This window comes from Phacochoerus africanus, chromosome 11 (genome assembly GCF_016906955.1).
Source record: "Phacochoerus africanus isolate WHEZ1 chromosome 11, ROS_Pafr_v1, whole genome shotgun sequence".
NCBI classification, from domain to species: domain Eukaryota; kingdom Metazoa; phylum Chordata; class Mammalia; order Artiodactyla; family Suidae; genus Phacochoerus; species Phacochoerus africanus.
Genome location: NC_062554.1, coordinates 71,789,693 through 71,807,323, shown reverse-complemented (window position 1 = coordinate 71,807,323; position 17,631 = coordinate 71,789,693). Strand labels below are relative to the sequence as shown.

The 17,631-nt window shown below is 37.6% G+C and overlaps 1 protein-coding gene across 2 annotated transcripts in view; it reads left to right on the top strand.

Moving 5' to 3' along the window:
* FAM133B (family with sequence similarity 133 member B) overlaps positions 1-15,515 on the top strand; it is a 31,777-nt gene extending 16,262 nt beyond the window's left edge. The window contains exons 9-11 of one of the 2 annotated variants that reach the window (XM_047752665.1): positions 4,205-4,297; positions 9,570-9,617; positions 13,910-15,515. In XM_047752665.1, coding sequence (XP_047608621.1) covers positions 4,205-4,297; positions 9,570-9,617; positions 13,910-13,996 — 228 coding nt within the window. In that variant the 3' untranslated portion in view covers positions 13,997-15,515. Of the gene's footprint in view, positions 1-4,204; positions 4,298-9,569; positions 9,900-13,909 lie in introns of those variants that run through there. The other variant, XM_047752664.1, reaches the window with a different exon arrangement.
* Positions 15,516-17,631: the final 2,116 nt, after the last annotated feature.

The following is a 17,631-nucleotide window of genomic DNA, read 5'->3' as shown; positions in this document are numbered from 1 at the left end:
TCAGTACTTCATTCCTTTTTAATGAATGCATGTAATATTCCATTGTATGCATATACCACAATTTGTTTTTCCATTCATTCATTGATGGACATTTGAATTGTTTGTACCATTTGGCCAGTATGAATAATGCTGCTGTCAATATGCAAGTTTCTGTGTGGACACACATTTTCATTTCTTTCAAGTATATACCTATAAGTGTTCTTTTCAAAATCAATTTGCAAGTAAAAATCCATTAACACACTAAAAAAGGAACCATATTTGACCAAGTTGGTTTAATTCCAGGGATTTAAGGATAAGAAACTCATTAATATAATTTGCCCTGTAACTGGTCAAAGGAAAGAAGTTATTGCCAATAGGGTGTGATATAATTTAAACAAAAATTCCTGATTTTCAGAACCATTAAAAATAAGTGGTTACTTTCATGTTTTAAAAAAATAGCAAAACTAGAAGTTCCCACTGTGGCTCAGTGGTTAACGAATCCAACTAGGAATGATGAGATTGCTTGTTCAATCCCTGGCCTAGCTCATTGGGTTAAGAATCCAGTGTTGCCTTGAGCTGTGGGGTAGGTCACAGATGCAGCTTGGACCTGGTGTGGCTGTGGCTGTAGCTGTGCACAGGCTGGCGGCTACAGCTCTGATTAGATCCCTAACCTGGTAACCTCCAGATGCTGCAGGTGCGGCCCTAGAAAAGACTAAAAAAAAAAATTTGCAAAACTAAAAGCTGGTGATATACAAATGTGAAATACTAAAATAATTGTTCTGTGATTTTGAAGTATTTCAAAATAATACAAGGTACAGAGTTTTTTATGTACATATAATAAACAAATATCCATACCAACTAGAATTAACAGATGGTTTGGCGTTCTCTTCCTTAGGGGCAGCTATTTCTGAAATTACTGTATATCCTACTCATCCACATTTATATACTTTTATTACATAAGTATGTGTTCATAAAAAGTTATTTTGTATTTTGTTTTTTATCTTTTTTTTTTTTTAATGGCTACACCTGCAGAACATGGAGGTTCCCAGGCTAGGGGTCCAGTCAGAGCTACAGCTGCCAGCCTATGCCACAGCAACGCCGGATCCTTAACCCACTGAGTGAGGCCGGAGATGGAACCCGCAATCTCATTGTTCCCAGTTGGATTCGTTTCCGCTGCACCACGACGGGAACTCCAAATATTTTGTATTTTCATAATGGTATCATTGTGTTTCCTTCTGAAACATTGCTGTTGACATTTATTCTTTTTTTTTAATTTATTTTTTAAATTATAGCATTTATTCTTGTTGATATTCTCAAATGTTTTTTGCATATAATATTCCATATTTTAACTCATCACAATTTGTATCTCCATTCCCATTTGTGTAGTACATCTAGATTATTTTCATTTTTCAGTAATGCAAATAGTTCTGCAGTGACTATTTGTTATTTATTTCTCCTGTTCCTTATCATTAATTTTCTAAGATATACCTGGGACTGTAATATCTAGGTCCTAGGGTGTACATACATTTAACTTCTCTACATTTTGCTCACCAAAGTGCTTGCTCTTAATTTGCATTCCCTACTAGTAATGTATGACAGTACCCTTGTTCCACAGACATACTTGTCACCCTGCGAGACCTCCCTTGTTGCCAATTTAACATGTAGAGAGGTTTGAGCCTCTTCATTCATTTACTAGCCATTCAGATTTCATTTTCTGTGAATTACCTATTCAGACACATGGTTAACATCTTTCGGTCTATGGCTTCTCTTAATCTTGTCTAGGGTGTCTGATAGAATCTTATAAGAAGTTTTACGTATCAATCATTATTTTTAGATCCATTCTTATTTTAAATTGTTCCAAAAGTGCTAGGCAATGCAGCACCTAATTAGAAAATATTATGGAAGAAAATATTTCATTTATAATAGTAACAAAATTGTATATATATGAAAACCTTAAAGAAATGAACAGGACTTATTAAAGTAAACTGTATAAATCTATTGAGAGACATGTGAAAATTTAATGTTCCCGGGTATGGCTTGGCCCTACTAGAAGTTAAAACATTTTTCATATGCTTTTATTAAAACAGTATGGTATGGTACAGGAATAGAAAAAACAACAGAATGGTATATAGAGTACAGGAAAAAAATATATAAATATTTATGGAATTTAATATAATAGAGGTGGCGTTTCTTGGGCCAAAATGACTAGCAATTTGGAAAATATAAAGTTAAACACTTCTTAAGGACAAATTCCAGATAAGTCAGAGATTTAAATGTATGAAAATGCAGCTAGAGAAAGACAAGGGTGAATATAACCTTGAAATGGAAAAGTCCTGTACCTCAAAACTCAGAAACTTTTGACCACATAATTGAAATTCTGAAAGAATATATTAGAAAAAATAAGCTATGAACAGTTTAAGTATAATGAGCAGACTAAGAAAACTGTTAGGAATACATAAAACAAAAACTTGATGATCTTCAGTAATCAAGGGAAAGTATATTTCACATATATATATATAAATAGGCAAAATACATCTGTAGGCAGTTCTTAAAATACGGACTGTATTCTAGTAATCTGAGATTAATGTGGCTGATAAAAACTTGGTAGTGGTGAAGTATGATTCATAATCGAACGAGATAAACAATTTTGAGGGTTGTAGGAGAGCGAGAAAATTCGTTTGGGTGAAGGTAACTTTGGTCTTTGATTTAGTCATTGTTGTAAATAAAGATTTTGCCCTCACGTACCATTTACTCTATTTCAACTTTGTTTTTGATAGCAAAGAACCCTCTATACCTGCCTTCCAGAAGGAGATAGGTTAAGTAAATTATGGCATGTACTTTGAGTGAATGTCAAAGGTGGCCAGAAATGATGGCGTAGTTGGCATGGAAAGATGCTATTGGGTGAGAAGAGCGGGTTCCAAACAGCAAGTATTTATGTAAAATTGTACATGAACACACAGAAAGATGTTTCCTCAAAACCCTGTAGTGGGATTTTGGTGAATTTTCTTACAGTGAACATTTTATAATTTCTACCAAAATAATAAAACTGTTTGCAGAAACAAAATTAAATCTTATAATCTAACAGGTAGATCATCACTCTTAGTTTATTTTCTTGTTTATGTCTTCAGAATTGGGTTCATGCTATGTAAAAAACTTCATGTCTTTTTTTTTTTTTTTTGGTGTAAGGTTAAGTGGTGAGCATTTTTTCTTTTGAGTGGTTTTTGTTGTTTTGTTATTATGAACTACTTTATACATACAGAAAAAGTATATAGAAAACAGTAAAATTACAACCAGCATATCCACTATGCAGCTTTAATAAATCTTAACATTTCACTATATTTGCTTTAGGTGTTTTAAAATGTTTTTATTTCTTAAAATATATATATTTTAGTCCCTAAGTACTCCTCTCTTCTTTCCCAGAATTACTCATTTTCTCATCATTAAATACTTAGAGATTAAGGGCTTTTTTTTAATGCAAATTTAACACTTTAAATGAACTAAAGAAACCACTGTGCAGAGATATTTTTAAAGCATTACAAATAATTACCATTGATTTTCTTTTCTGTAGCAGTAGGTCCGAGTGGTCCAACTCTGATTAGAAACAGGAGTTAGACTGCAAAGGACCCAAGTCTTACACTATACGGTTCCTTTTGACTCTGTAAACTTCTGTCTTATATAATTAAAATGAGGATAGTACATCTAAGTGAATATGTAGTTATTTCTTTTCAAATTATATTTCTATTCAAATTATAAAGCATTGCTTTATTGGAGTTAGAAACAATCCTGATGTCACAAATTTTAGAGATTCTAAAATGAAAATGGATAATTTTTGTGGTAATTTGAAATTTTTTTTTTTTGTCTTTTGTCTTTTTTGTTGTTGTTGTTGTTGTTATTTCTTGGGCCACTCCCGAGGCATATGGAGGTTCCCAGGCTAGGGGTTGAATCGGAGCTGTAGCCACTGGCCTACGCCAGAGCCACAGCAACGCAGGATCCGAGCGGTGTCTGCAATCTACACCACAGCTCACGGCAACGCCGGATCGTTAACCCACTGAGCAAGGGCAGGGACCGAACCCGCAACCTCATGGTTCCTAGTCAGATTCGTTAACCACTGCGCCATGACGGGAACTCCCTGAGATTTTTTTTAAATCAAACTTCAAACAAAATTTGTGTGGCAAGATAGTACTGTATCTTTCTGAATCAACATATGTGTGCTTATTTTTCATAGGATGTTAAAGGACTCAGCAAAAAAAGAAAAATGTATCCTGAAGATAAACCTTTATCATCTGAGTCCCTATCAGAATCAGATTATACTGAGGAGGTAAGTACATAATCAAATCCATTTTCTTTACTTTAAAATATTTAGCAATTTGATGAGTTCCCGTTGAGGCTCAGCAGTTAACAAACCCGACTAGACTAGCATCCATAGGACACAGGTTCGATCCCTGGCCTCACTCAGTGGGTTAAGGATCTGGCGTTACCATGAGCTACGTGTAGGTCGTAGGCACAGCTGGGATCCCTTGTTGCTGTGACTGGCGTAGTCTGGTGGCTACAGCTCCGATTGGACCCCTAGCCTGGGAACCTCCATGTGCCAAGAGTGCAGCCCTAAAAAGACAAAAAAAATAAAATATTTAGCCATTTGATTTAATAAATATGAATTAGTAAAAAAAAATTTTTCCGTAGATACTTACTTTTTTCTCCTAATTTTTTATTAAAGTGTAGTTATTTACAGTGTTCTTTTCATTTCTGCTGTACCGCAAAGTGACCCAGCCATACATACACATACATTCTGTTTCTTCCTTCCTTCCTTCCTTCCTTCCTTTCTTTCTATGCTGTCTCCCATCATGTTCTAACCCAAGAGACTGGACACAGATCCCTGTGCTCTACAGTAGGACTCCATTACTTATCTGTTCTAATGTGATTGTTTGCATCTATCAGCCCCAAACTCCCTGTCCATCCCCTACTTCCCACTGGCAAACACAAGTTTGCTTTCCATGTCCATGATGTGTTTCTGTTTTATAGATCGTTTGTCCCATATTTTTGTTTTTGTTTCGTCTTTTTAGGGCTGCACCTGTAGCACACGAATGTTCCCCGGCTAGAGGTCAAATCAGAGTTCCAGCTGCCGGCCTATGCCACAGCTTATGGCCATGCTGAATCCTTAACCCACTGAGCAAAGCCAGGGATCAAACCCATGTTGTCATGGATACTGGTCAGGTTCATTACGACTAAGCCACAGTGGGAACTCCGCCTTTGTGCCATATTTTAGATTCCACATATAAGTGATAGCATGTGGTATTTGTCTTTCTCCTTCTGACTTCTCTTAGTAGGAGAATCTCTAGTTCCATCCGTGTTTCTGAAAATGGCATTTTCTCCTCTTATGGCCAAGTAGTATTCCAGTGTATGTATGTGTCACATCTTCTTAATCCATTCATCTGTCAGTGGACATTTGAGTTGTTTCCACGGCTAGGCTGTTGTGAATAGTGCTGCAGTGAACATAGGGGTCCATGTATCTTTTTCAATGAAAGTTTTGTTCAGATGTATGCCTAGGAGTGGGATTGCTGGATCATATGTAGTTCTATATTTAGTTTTCTAAGGAACCTCCATATTGTTTTCCTTAGTGGTTGTACCAATTTACATTCCCATCAACAGTGAAGTAGGGTTCTCTTTTCTCCACACCCTCTTCAGCATTTGTTATTTGTGGACTTGTAAATGATGGCCATTCTGACCAGTGTGAGGTGGGTACCTCATTGTAGTTTTGATTTGCATTTCTCTAATAATTAGTGATACTGAGCATTTTTTCATGTGCCTGCTGGCCATCTTTATGTCTTTGGAAAATTGTTTATATCTTCTGTCCATTTTTTGATTTGATTGTGTGTTTTTTCATTGTCGAGTTACTTTTCTAACATTTAATATGAAAAAAAAATGCCATTTCAGAATAAGTTTTATATTTTTACAGAAGATAATAAAATGAAATTTATTTTGATAATCATTTCCACAGACCTTTCCAATCTGAGATCTTCTGTTTTTACTCTTATAGTATTTTCTTTTAATTTTCTACCATTTTGATAACATGAAAGATACTGTATAGATATATAACATATTAAAGCCCAGAATTCCTTTGTTTTTGTTTGGAGCTACTCATTAGGAAGCACGAAGGTGATTGATATTAGCATGACCTCAGTTTTCCTAGCTGTAAAATGAGGGAGTAGGATTAAATAACCTATACAGCCTTTTTCAGTTCTAATATCCCTGTCTTAGATTTTTTGCTTTATTAGAATCCATTCTTAGTTAATTTTAGGTCTATAAGTTATCGTCTTTGAAATATTTCTCTGGTTGGATTTGAATTCCTCATTCGTAAAGTAGGGCCTACTGTCCTTATTTTGTAGCAATGTTTTGTAATGCTCCTTAAATGAAGTTTGTAGCTAAGATAGCCTGCCTATATACATTTTTATATTAGTATCCCTTAAAGAGATAAAAATGAATACAAGGAATAACATAATTTTATGAGATTATATTTTAATACATACATATTTGAGTATAATAACACCAGGAGGCATATAAAGATGTAACAAAATTCAGGCTATAGCTGGTACCTTGACATAGACCCTTCAAAAGCCATACTATAGCATTGTCGTCAGTGACATTTTCCAAAATGGTTGACAATTACCAGCAAAGCTCTAAATGAAACAAAATATTAGCCTGCCTTTGATTTATATGCTGTTGCTCTCTGAGGACATTCGATGTACTGTCACCCTTTGGTAAATGTAGGGGGTTTGTTCTAAGAGGACCCCTTTGGATACCAAAATTTGCAGGTGCGCAGGTCTCTTAAATGTGTAGTATTTGCACGGAACCTATGCATACCCTCGGGTATACTTTAAATCATCTCTCTAGTACATGTAATACCTGATACAGTGTAAACACTAGGTAAACAGTTGTTGGGATGTGGCAGACTCAAGTCTTGCTTTTTGAAGCTTTCTGGAGTTCTCCTCCTCCACCCTTTTTTTCCCCCTTTTTTGGCTGCCCCTCGGCCTGTGGAGTTCCTGGGCCAGGGATTAGATCTGAGCCACAGTTGTGACCAACTGCAGCAATGCCAGATCAGATCCTTAATGCACTGTGCCAGGCCCAGGGATCAAACATGCATTCCAGCACTCCAGAGCTGCTGCCAGTCCCATTGCACCACAGTGGGAACTCCTTCCCCCAATTTTTTTTTTTTTTTTTGGCAAGCAAGTGAAGTCTTTATACAGGAAAGCAAATAGCTCCCAGGACAGCTGGGAGTTTATCCCTTAAAGGTGGGGGCGAATACCAATTCCCCCCTTTTTTTTTTTTGTCTTTTTGCCATTTCTTGGGCCGCTCCCGCGGCATATGGATGTTCCCAGGCTAGGTGTCTAATCAGAGCTGTAGCTGCCAGCCTACACCAGAGCCACAGCAACACGGGATCCGAGCCGCGTCTGCAACCTACGCCATAGCTCATGGCAACACGGGATCCCCAACCCACTGAGCAAGGGCAGGGATCGAACCCGCAACCTCATGGTTCCTAGTCGGATTCATTAACCACTGCGCCATGACGGGAACTCCCCCAAATATTTTTGATCCACAGTTGGTTGAATCCACAGATGCTGAACCCATGGATATTGAAGACCAATTATATCTTAAAACCCTATACAAAACATTTTGTTTTCCTATTTTAATAATTTAGTTTTTATATTAGGTTCATTATATGAATGTCACAGAAGTTACGTCAGAGCTGTCCTGGACATTGCATGACAGCATCCTTATCTTGGCCTGGCCCCACCCCCTCAGTCATTGTGATGACAAGAATAACCACAAAAAAACAATAAATTTCTAAGTGCTTTCAAGAGAGAGCTACCAACACTATTGAAAACTTATAGTCTCTAATCTTATGTGTTCTATTTCTTTAGTCTATTTTAGTTTATTTGTGCTAGTGTTAGTAACATTTTCATGTATTTAATATATAATCATCTAGCAGGTAAACCACCCAACTGAATATTTAGGCTTTTTTTTTTTTTTTTTTTGTCCTTTAGGGCTGCACCCACAGCATATGGAGGTTCGCAGTCTAGGGGTCAAATCAGAGCTGTAGCTGCTGGCCACAGCCACAGCAATGCCAGATCTGAGCCACATTTGCAACCTACACCACAGCTCATGGCAGTGCCAGATTCTAAACCCGCTGAGCAAGGCCACGGATCAAGCCCATGTCCTCATGGATACTAGTCAGATTCACTTCCACTAAGCCACAATGGGAACTCCAGTATTTAGGCAATTTTTGTTCTTTAGTGTTATATTGTATTGTTTATATTAATATAAAATATGTTACATTTGGGTTTTACATTACACATCAGCTTCAGCAACTTTGAATTTAATGTAAATCCAGTGTATCACACATTAAAATATTGAAGAAAATATTAATGAGGTAATAATACTTCAAAATTTTTAATCAGTTTGTTTATACTAAGCAAACTATATACATATAAATCTACCATTGGGACTTCCTGCTATGGTACAGCAGGTTAAGGATCAGGTGTTGTCTCTGAGGGGGTGCGGGTTTGATTCCTGGCCTAGCACAAGGGGTTAAGGATCTTGCCTTGGGAGTTCCCACTGTGGCTCAGTGGGTTATGAACCCTGCTAGTATCCATGAGAATGTGTGTTTGATCCCTGGCTTTGCTGAGAGTGGGTTAAGGATCCGGCATTGCCATGTGCTGTAATGTGGGTCCCAGACATGGCTTGGATCCTCCATTGCTATGGCTATTGTGAACCAGCAGCTACAGCTCCCATTGGACCCCTAGCCTGGGAATTTCCATATGCTGCAGGTGCAGCCCAAAAAAGCAAAAAAAAAAAAAAGAAGAATCCAGCCTTGCCACAACTGTGGCTTAGGTCACAACTGCAGCTCAGATTCAATCTCTGCCCCAGGGACTTCCATATGCTGCAGGTGTAGCCAATAAATAAATAAATAAATAAATAAAGCTACCATTGGACTTTCCCTTGTGGCACAGCAGGTTAAGGATTCAGTGTTGTCACTTGTAGCAGCAGCAGCAGCTCAAGTTGCTGCTGTTGTGCAGGTTTGATCCCTGGCCTGGGAACTTCCAGATGCTGAAGACTTGACCAAAAACAAAAAAAAAAGTTACCATTTATTAAACACCATAGAATAAGAGAAAAACCTACTGTATTCCATACATTCTCCTTGGAGGTGGATATTATCTAAATTTTACAAAGATGAAACTGAGGGTAATACATAGCAGAGGTAGGATTCAGAGCTTGGTCTGTTTAATTTCTGAACTCATGGTTTTTTTATCTACTATACGTCACTGCCTTTTCTTAGGTGCTGAAAGAAAATATAAGAGAAGCCCTCTAGAGATTTTAAATTTTGATTTTCTTTCCTTTAAATGTTTCTCATTGCATCCTCGTTGTGATACAGCGGGGATTTGAGGTAAAACAGAGAATTTAAAACGTTAATTTGAATATTAAAATTTTTTACATTAAAGTTTTGGAGATGCAGGGTATATTAGAGAATGGGAAAAAAATGCCTTTAGTGTAAGTTATGTATTTATCTTCTGTTCACAAAAATTTTAACTTTCTAGGTGCGAGCAAAAAAGAAGAAGAGCAGTGAAGAACGAGAAAAAACAACAGCAAGTATCACTTCTGATTTTACATGGCAATAGTATAGTTGTTTTTGTTTATAAAATACATCATGATAAAAGTGTAATTGCTGGAACCAAGTAAATATTTACTGGGAAAGGTGTAGTGGTCAGCAGCTTCACTTCATGGGTTGGAGCAAGTTAAACTGGCTCAGATAAAAGGAAAAATACCCTAGTAGCAAATGTCTCTGTCTCTGTTCAGCATTTTACTGCTAGAAATGTAAGACTAGGAGTTTCCATCTTGGCGCAGTGGAAACGAATCCGACTAGGAACCAGGAGGTTGCGGGTTCGATCCTTGGCCTTGCTCAGTGGGTTAAGGATCCAGTGTTGCCATGAGCTGTGGTATAGGTAACAGATGTGGCTCAGATCTGGCATTGCTGTGGCTGTGGTACAGGCCGGCAGCAGCAGCTCTGATTATATCCCTAGCCTGGGAACCTCCATATGCCACCGGTGTGGCCCTAAAAAGACAGAAGACCAAAAAAAAAAAAAAAAAGTTAAAGTTTAATTTGACTTTTTAAAACTATAATAGGAAATATAAGTAAAAGTTCATGATTCCCTCTGTCTTTGATAGTAGTTACTCCCAGTTCACCCGAACCAGGTAGTAACAGAAGAAGGCTCTTAAGGCACAAACTGCAGTGAAAAATAAGCAGAAGTGTGAAACATAAATGATCCACTAATAGAGTCTTTCGATTACTTTAAAGCTAGGTCTGCTATTACGCAGATTGAGTAGGAAAAGAAAGAAGGAAGAAGAAAATAAGAAAAGTGGAGGTGGTGTCCAGTGAGAAGCAGACCAGCTTAGAGAAAGTGTGTAACAAATGATCAAAGAGGAACGTGGATTGTTAGCAGCAGAATAATTTAGGAGCATTCACATAAGTGTGGGCCATGGCCTGTGAAGGCATTTTCTTAGGGAGAGGTAAAAGAAGAATAGCATCATTTGTAGGTCTGAGAGTAACTGCCCCTTCCCAAAATGTCCCTAGCTCTTAAAATGAGGGTCCTTTTCTGATAAGGAGGTTCACCTGGGAGTTCCCACTGTGGATCGGTTAGTGTCTCTGGAGCACTGGGACGCAGTTTGATCCCTATCCCAGCACAGTGGGTTAAGGATCTGACATTGCTGTAGCTGTGGCGTAGGTCACAGTTGTGTCTGGGCTCGGCTCAGATCTGATCCCTGGCCAGGGTACCCCACAGGGCAGCCAAAAATGGGGGGGGAAGGAGGTTTACCTGGTAGTTTTTGATTCAGAAATAACAATTTATATGTTTCAAGACTGAGGAGATATTTGAGAGATTTTTTTTTTTCCTGAATTGAAACATAATTAGGGTAAAGACTACCTTGATCTTTAGTTCCAGTTATTCCAACATAAAGTTAATTAGTTTTGGATGATTCTAACTTGTATTTGCATTCTTCATTGTTTCAGGCACTCAGTAGCATGTATTTATTAAGCTTCTGTATGCAGGTACTGTTCTATCTTGGTAGAGCTTGTATAATGGAGTACAAGATAGATAAGAGGGTGATATAGGAGAGGCTGACCCTAGGGAGGAAAAGCCTCTCTAAGGAAATAAAATGAAGCTGAAATCTGACTTATAAGAAATAGCCAACCATTTCAAGATGAAAGGAAGAATATCCTAGGCAGAGAGAAGAGCTCAGGACCTATGGTGGGAGTGAGCTTGATATGTTTGAGGAACTGAAAAAAGTGACATGTTTGAGGAACGTTTGGCTTATACCTAGTAGATAAAGAGGAATAGTGTATATAATGAGGTTGGGAGGTTAAGCAGAGGCTGTATCACAGAACAAACTGGATTTTAAAGCAAATAGGTGACCTAAGTCAACTCTACATTTTTCAGGTATTTTGGCAGAGGAGATGAGTGGACATAGATTAAGGAATGTGTTCATAGTACAGTGGTAGTGGAAATGAATTGGCATCATGATTTGAGATGTGTTTTAGACTTGGGTGGTAGGACTTGCTTGGTGCTTCAGGTGTGAAAAGTGGGGTTAAAGCAAAGAGGAGAGTCAAAGATAGTTTAGATTGTTTGGCTTAATTAAAATGATCAAATAGTAGTTGCATTTACTAAGATGGCTGAGAAAGGATTTGGAAAGAAAGATCAAGCATTTTAACGGGGTTTTTTAGGGCCGAATCTGCCACATATGGAAGCATCCTACATCACAGCTCATGGCAACACTGGATTCTTAACCCACTGAGCAAGGCCAGGGATCAAACCCACATCCTCATGGTTACTAATCAGGTTCATAACCCACTGAGCCACAACCGGAACCCCCTAATGGTAATTTTAGATATACCTGGTATAGCTGTTAATGAGGCACTTGCAGTCTTGAGTTCAGAGCATAGGATTGGATATAATGGTTTGGTTTGTAAGTGGTTTGGGGTTTTTTTTTGGTTTTTGTTTTTATTTGTTTTTTTGGCCGCATCCGCAGCATGTGAAAGTTCCTGGGCCAGGGATCAAACCCACACTGCAATTGCAACCTTCACAACAGCCACTGTGCCACATGGGGTCTTCCTATAAGTGATATTTAAAGCATCCGACTGTGATCTCCCATCCCATATGGGAGAGCACGTGTGAAAGAAAGGAAAGAAGCCCATAAAGGCTGAAGAGAGGAGAAAGAACCAGCAAAGATTTCTTGTGATAGAAGAAAAGTAGCAGAGTGAGGTGTCATGGAAGCCAGGAAGAGAAGTATTAAAAACAGTATGGTCAACTGTCCCTGTATGGAAAAGTAACCTATACCCCAAATTGATATTTAGAAGCCCAAATAAAAGATTTTGGATTCTGTAAAAGTTCCTGCGTACTTCAGCATGTAATAAAAAAGAAAAGAATGGGAGTTCCTGTTGTGGCAAAGCAGAAACAAATCCTATTAGGAACCATGAGGTTGCGGGTTCGATCCCTGGCCTCGCTCACTGGGTTAAGGATCCAACATTGCTCTGAGCTGTGGTGTAGGTTGAAGATGCTGCTCGGATCCCATGTTACTGTGGCTGTGGTGTAGGCCAGCAGCTGTAGCTCTTATTGGATCCCTAGCCTGGGAACCTCCATATGCTGTGGGTGCGGCCATAAAAAGCCAAAAAAAAAAAGAGAGAAAAAGCGCAAGAAAGAAAATCAATGAAAGTTAGATTAGATCCATGAAATCAGAGAGGTCTTGGTGGGGGAGGGGTCGTGGAAAGTACTAATAGATAAGGAGATGGATGGGAAGCTTTTTTTTGCTTTTGCCACCCTTATATGTCTCCTTTCCTTCCTTTTTACTTTATTCTCCTAAATATCAACAACTAGCATATAATTTGATACCACTGCTCCACATATCTGTTTCTAAAAGTTCTGCCTTGTTGCAGTTGGATGTATGCCCATTCAGCCGTAATTTAAAAAATTTTTCTGGGAGCGTCCATATGTTGGTGGTGCAGCCATGAAATAAAATAACAAAAAATTCTTTCTGCCTTTTTTTTTTTTTTTTTAACATCAGAGAGTCAAGGGAGTCAGAGTTCAACAAAATTCAACCTCACTTTATCTAGTCACAATTTGACTACTTTTGCTAGGCTTCCATGGCATCTTCCTCTAAAAAGTGTCTATTTTATAAGCTAAATGGACTTTTCAACTATAGATCAACATTTTATACCAGTTAGTTGTTAATTTAATAATTAAAGTAGTGCTGCCAGTCTTAGCAATGCATAATATCTGTTCCTGTTTACTTAAAAGTAGCAGGTTTAATGTATTCTCTGAAACAAATTTCCATAGTTCAGTTTTTTTTCCCTGCACCTGCTGCATATAGAAATTCCCAGGCCAGGGACTGAACCCAAAACACAGCAGCTACCCAAGCCATTGGACTCCCAGTGCCTGACCCTTAACCCACTGCAGCACAAGAGAACTCCTTTAGTTCATTTGAATTTATTTTCTACAAGAAATGTTGTTAGAGGCTGCATTGATGTGCTGATGACTTAGAATTTTTCCTTATCTTTTGAAAATTGACAGGCATTGTCTTAGCTCTCACACAATATCAAGACTTTTTGAGAAATGTTTTGTTGTTGTTCTTCTGTTTTGTTTTCTTGGCCACATCCCTGGCTTGTGGAAGTTCCCAGGCCAAGAGATGCTGCTTTAGCTTCTACAGTGAAAACACTGGCCCTTTAACCCTCTGCACAGGGGAACTCCCTCGAGAAACATCTCAAGTAGCTTGTTTGTGTGGATTGTTCGAAATAACTATGTAGTAGTTTAGAAGTACCATATAGTAAAGTTGTTTTTAATTTGCAGGTTTTCATGTAGCTATATCTAACCTGGAACTGTCTTTTCAGGAAAAAACAAAAAAGAAAAAGAAGCATAAGAAACACAGTAAGAAGAAGAAAAAGAAGGCTGCTAGTTCAAGTCCTGACTCACCATAGCATTAAGAAGAGAATCAGGATTCGCTTAGAAAGAAAGTGCAATGTGTCTAAGGAAATATCAACTGTGAAAATAATGACATATTTACTAAAATGCATGAATTTTTTTGTTTTTAGAATTATTCCTGGGCTATTCATTAGCTACTCAGATGCCGCTGTATGAAAGGGCCATAATTGTTGCCTGCTGCTTGAACATCTCTTTTTTTCTCTTCCAGTGCTTGATAACTGGAGATAATAATAACACTGCAGTCATACTAGTGGTTAAAATAATTTGGGAATAAAGTTAATATTTTTGACTAGAAGGTATCTAATGATAAATCAACAGAAATTGAATCTGGATACATCAAGATTTAATCACAGATAACCAGGTGATTCTAGTTAACATTTTTTGAAGTAGGGATTACATTGATATTTCAAAATCCTTACTCTGTAGATAAGTGTATTTTAATTTTTTCCCCTTGTATACTTCTATTTACCTGGGGAAGGAGCTTTTAGTGTCGGGCTGGGGGGTGGTGGTTTGCTATCACTTTAGCTAGCAGAATAGCGTGCCTTTATCCTCACACATCTTATTTTTGTGGACACAGTAGCCATGCTTCATGGGGAGGTCAGAGCTGGGTATGGCAGTCTTGCCCTTTACTAAGCTTAGTGACATCCTTGGACTCTGTCAAATGCTCCTTTGAGTGAACCAGAGAAGTAGCCTTTTGCAGCATGAGACTCTCGCCCCCAAAGCTCTGGGATTTACCTCCACTTCAATAATACTGAATGTTTTTTAGCATTAGAATGTGTTATAACATTTGAACAAATTTTGACTACATTTTGGCTTTGGAAAGGAATCATTTCAATAGACACTGGTACTTTTTGAACTTGATAGCTGAAGATTCAAAAATGCATGTTTTATACTGTTAAGTTTTAACCAGTTAGGAAAATTTTATGTAACCAGTGATAGTTATTTTATTTTTATATGAGTTTTGTTTAGGCTGTAATGTTTAGCTTTTTATTAACTCCTATTCTTGCTGTCTTAAATTCCTTTCTGTCTTTAACAGCATACTTGTCAAGATATTTAGCATGTAAAAAGCAGGTTTTTGATTTTTTTAAATGTTTTTAACAGCTTCATATTGAAGCTGAGACTTACCATAAATAACTTGAGTGGCAGGCCTGGTATGCTGTGTCTTGTTACATAAAACTATTGCCAGAATCTTAGTAAATATAATGTTTTAAAAGTTTGTATATTCACAACAGATTATGACGAGTTAAATTTAAGTGAAAATTACATTATTTCTCTTCCTGTGTCATATTTTACTAAGATTTTGTGCCTCACATTTCCTGCTGAATTGTTTACTAGTAATGTTAAAAAGAATTGATAAATCATTTTCACTTTACATTTTTATATAATCACGTAACATGAAATATAATTTGATGTACAATTTTGCCTGTTACAGAGGGTGTGCTAATTATCGTGGTATATGGACAAAACATTTTGGCATGACAAGAAGCTGAATAAATAGCTATTTTACTTAAAAAATAGCTGTGTTCTTATCTCCCTTGAGTCACAGTAAAGTTATAAAGATGAAGGAAAACAAATAGGTGTTAGAAATGGTAGGTGGATAAGACATTTTTAGCTATAAGAAATAGTACATTTCTTGGTAAATTTCCCTAAATTTTATGCTTAAAGCTTCATCATCTTTCTTAATAAAAGAAATGTATATGCTCTTTGAGTACACAGAAAGTTTGGAAGATGTTTTGTATCCAAAAGCAAGTTTCTCAGAATTGTTTATCAGAATGCTAAAAGCTAAGTTTATCAGGTTGTTTGTCGATCAATTTTGCAAAGTGTACCTTTGCAAATTGCTCTAGTATATGATGAGTCTCTGCCACTCGAAAGCAGCAGTTTATTTTATTAGACTGGAGAAGAAGACGATTTGGCAGAAAAATTATATTCTTTCCAGGTTGTGTTGACTATCTGGGAAACACCTTTTTCATTGTTCTTCTTATGGTAGCCTTGGTAGTTTTCTAATAAGGAAGAAAATTTGACCAGGTGATATGTGCAAATTAATAATATCTCTTACTTTCTTTTTCCACCAAACCACCCTTTTTCTTGAATAATTTTATACTGATTTTATTAACATAAGGCATGTGTTTGGATAATGATGCCAAGGTAATTGCAACAAAAATGATAAGTGTCTGGCTAGAAACACTAAATTTATACGTGGCACTACCTTTTTCTGTTAGTTTTGTATTCCTTTGGTTGCCCGTAGTATGTTTAGGTGGTTTAGGTACCCAAAGAGTGTCCTAAATTTATTTTATCCAGAGTATGGGTTCATATTCTTCCAGTCAGGGTCTGCTAGAAGCCTGTCGCCTAGTTCTCTAATTTCGTGGAGAACAATAGACTAACCACTGAAAACAGTTATTCTTCTGACTTCAGGTGACATGTTTTATAGTTTTTAAAAATTGCCTATTTTCAGGGAGTTCCTGCTGCGGTACAGTGGGTTAATGATCCAGCTTGTCTCTGTGGAGGCACCAGTTCAATCCCCGGCCCAGCACAGTGGGTTAAGGATCCATTGTTGCTGCAGCTGTGGCTTGGGTTTGATCCCTGGCCAGGGAATTTCCATATGCCGTGGGAATGGCCAAAAATGAAAAAAAAAATTACCAATTTTAAACTCAGTATTTATGAACATTTGGTGTTTCCTTAAGAAAAGAGCTCCTGCTGTGGTTCAATGAGATGGGCAATGTCTGCAGCAACAGGACACAGGTTCAATCCCAGCCAGGCACAGTGGGTTAAAGGATCCAGTGTTGGCCACAGCTGCTGCATAGCTCACAACTGTGGCTCACATCTGACCCCTGGCCTGGGAACTCCATGCCACCAGGCAGCCAAAAAAGGAAAAAAAAAAATTTTTTTCCCTCATTTGTATTTGCCTTATTTTTAAATTTGTCTTTATGTGTTATTTAAAATTTAGTAACAGGAGTTACCGTTGTGGCTCAGCAGGTTACAAACCGGACTAGTATCCACGAGAATGTGTCACTCAGTGGGTTAAGGATCTGGTATTGCCATGAGCTATGGTGTACATCACAGACGTGGCTGGGGTCCTGCATTGCTATAGCTGTGGTGTAGGCTGGCAGCTGCAGCTCTGATTTGATCCCCTAGCCTGGGAACTTAAATATGCTGCAGGTGTGGCCCTAAAAAGCAAAAATTTGAAAAAAAAAAATTTAGTAGGAAAATAGTGCCCTAAATTCTAAAAGTCATTTTAGTCCTTTTTGGGTTCTGCCTTAGCACAGAGGAGGTCAGCAGATATACATAAGATGTTTGTTCTTAGTACCAGGATTTGATAATAGACATGAGACACCTTTGGCATAGTTGTATGATGTTTTCCAACCAGTCAAATAAGTTGGAGCAGTAAACATGAAGGATTTTACATTTCTTTATAAGCTGCTAGATTGAGGCCTCTGCTCATGGGAAGGTGCTAAGTTAGAGTTTTCGAAGGAGTTTATAACCTTTTAATGAGCCCTTTGTAGCCTGGGTAATTATTTTATTTCTACTTAAAAATAAGGTCTTTATAGTCTTAGTTATTGTGTGTTCACATGTGGAACATTTTTTCTTCTTCTTTTTTTTAATGGCTGCACCTGCAGCACATAGACATTCCCAG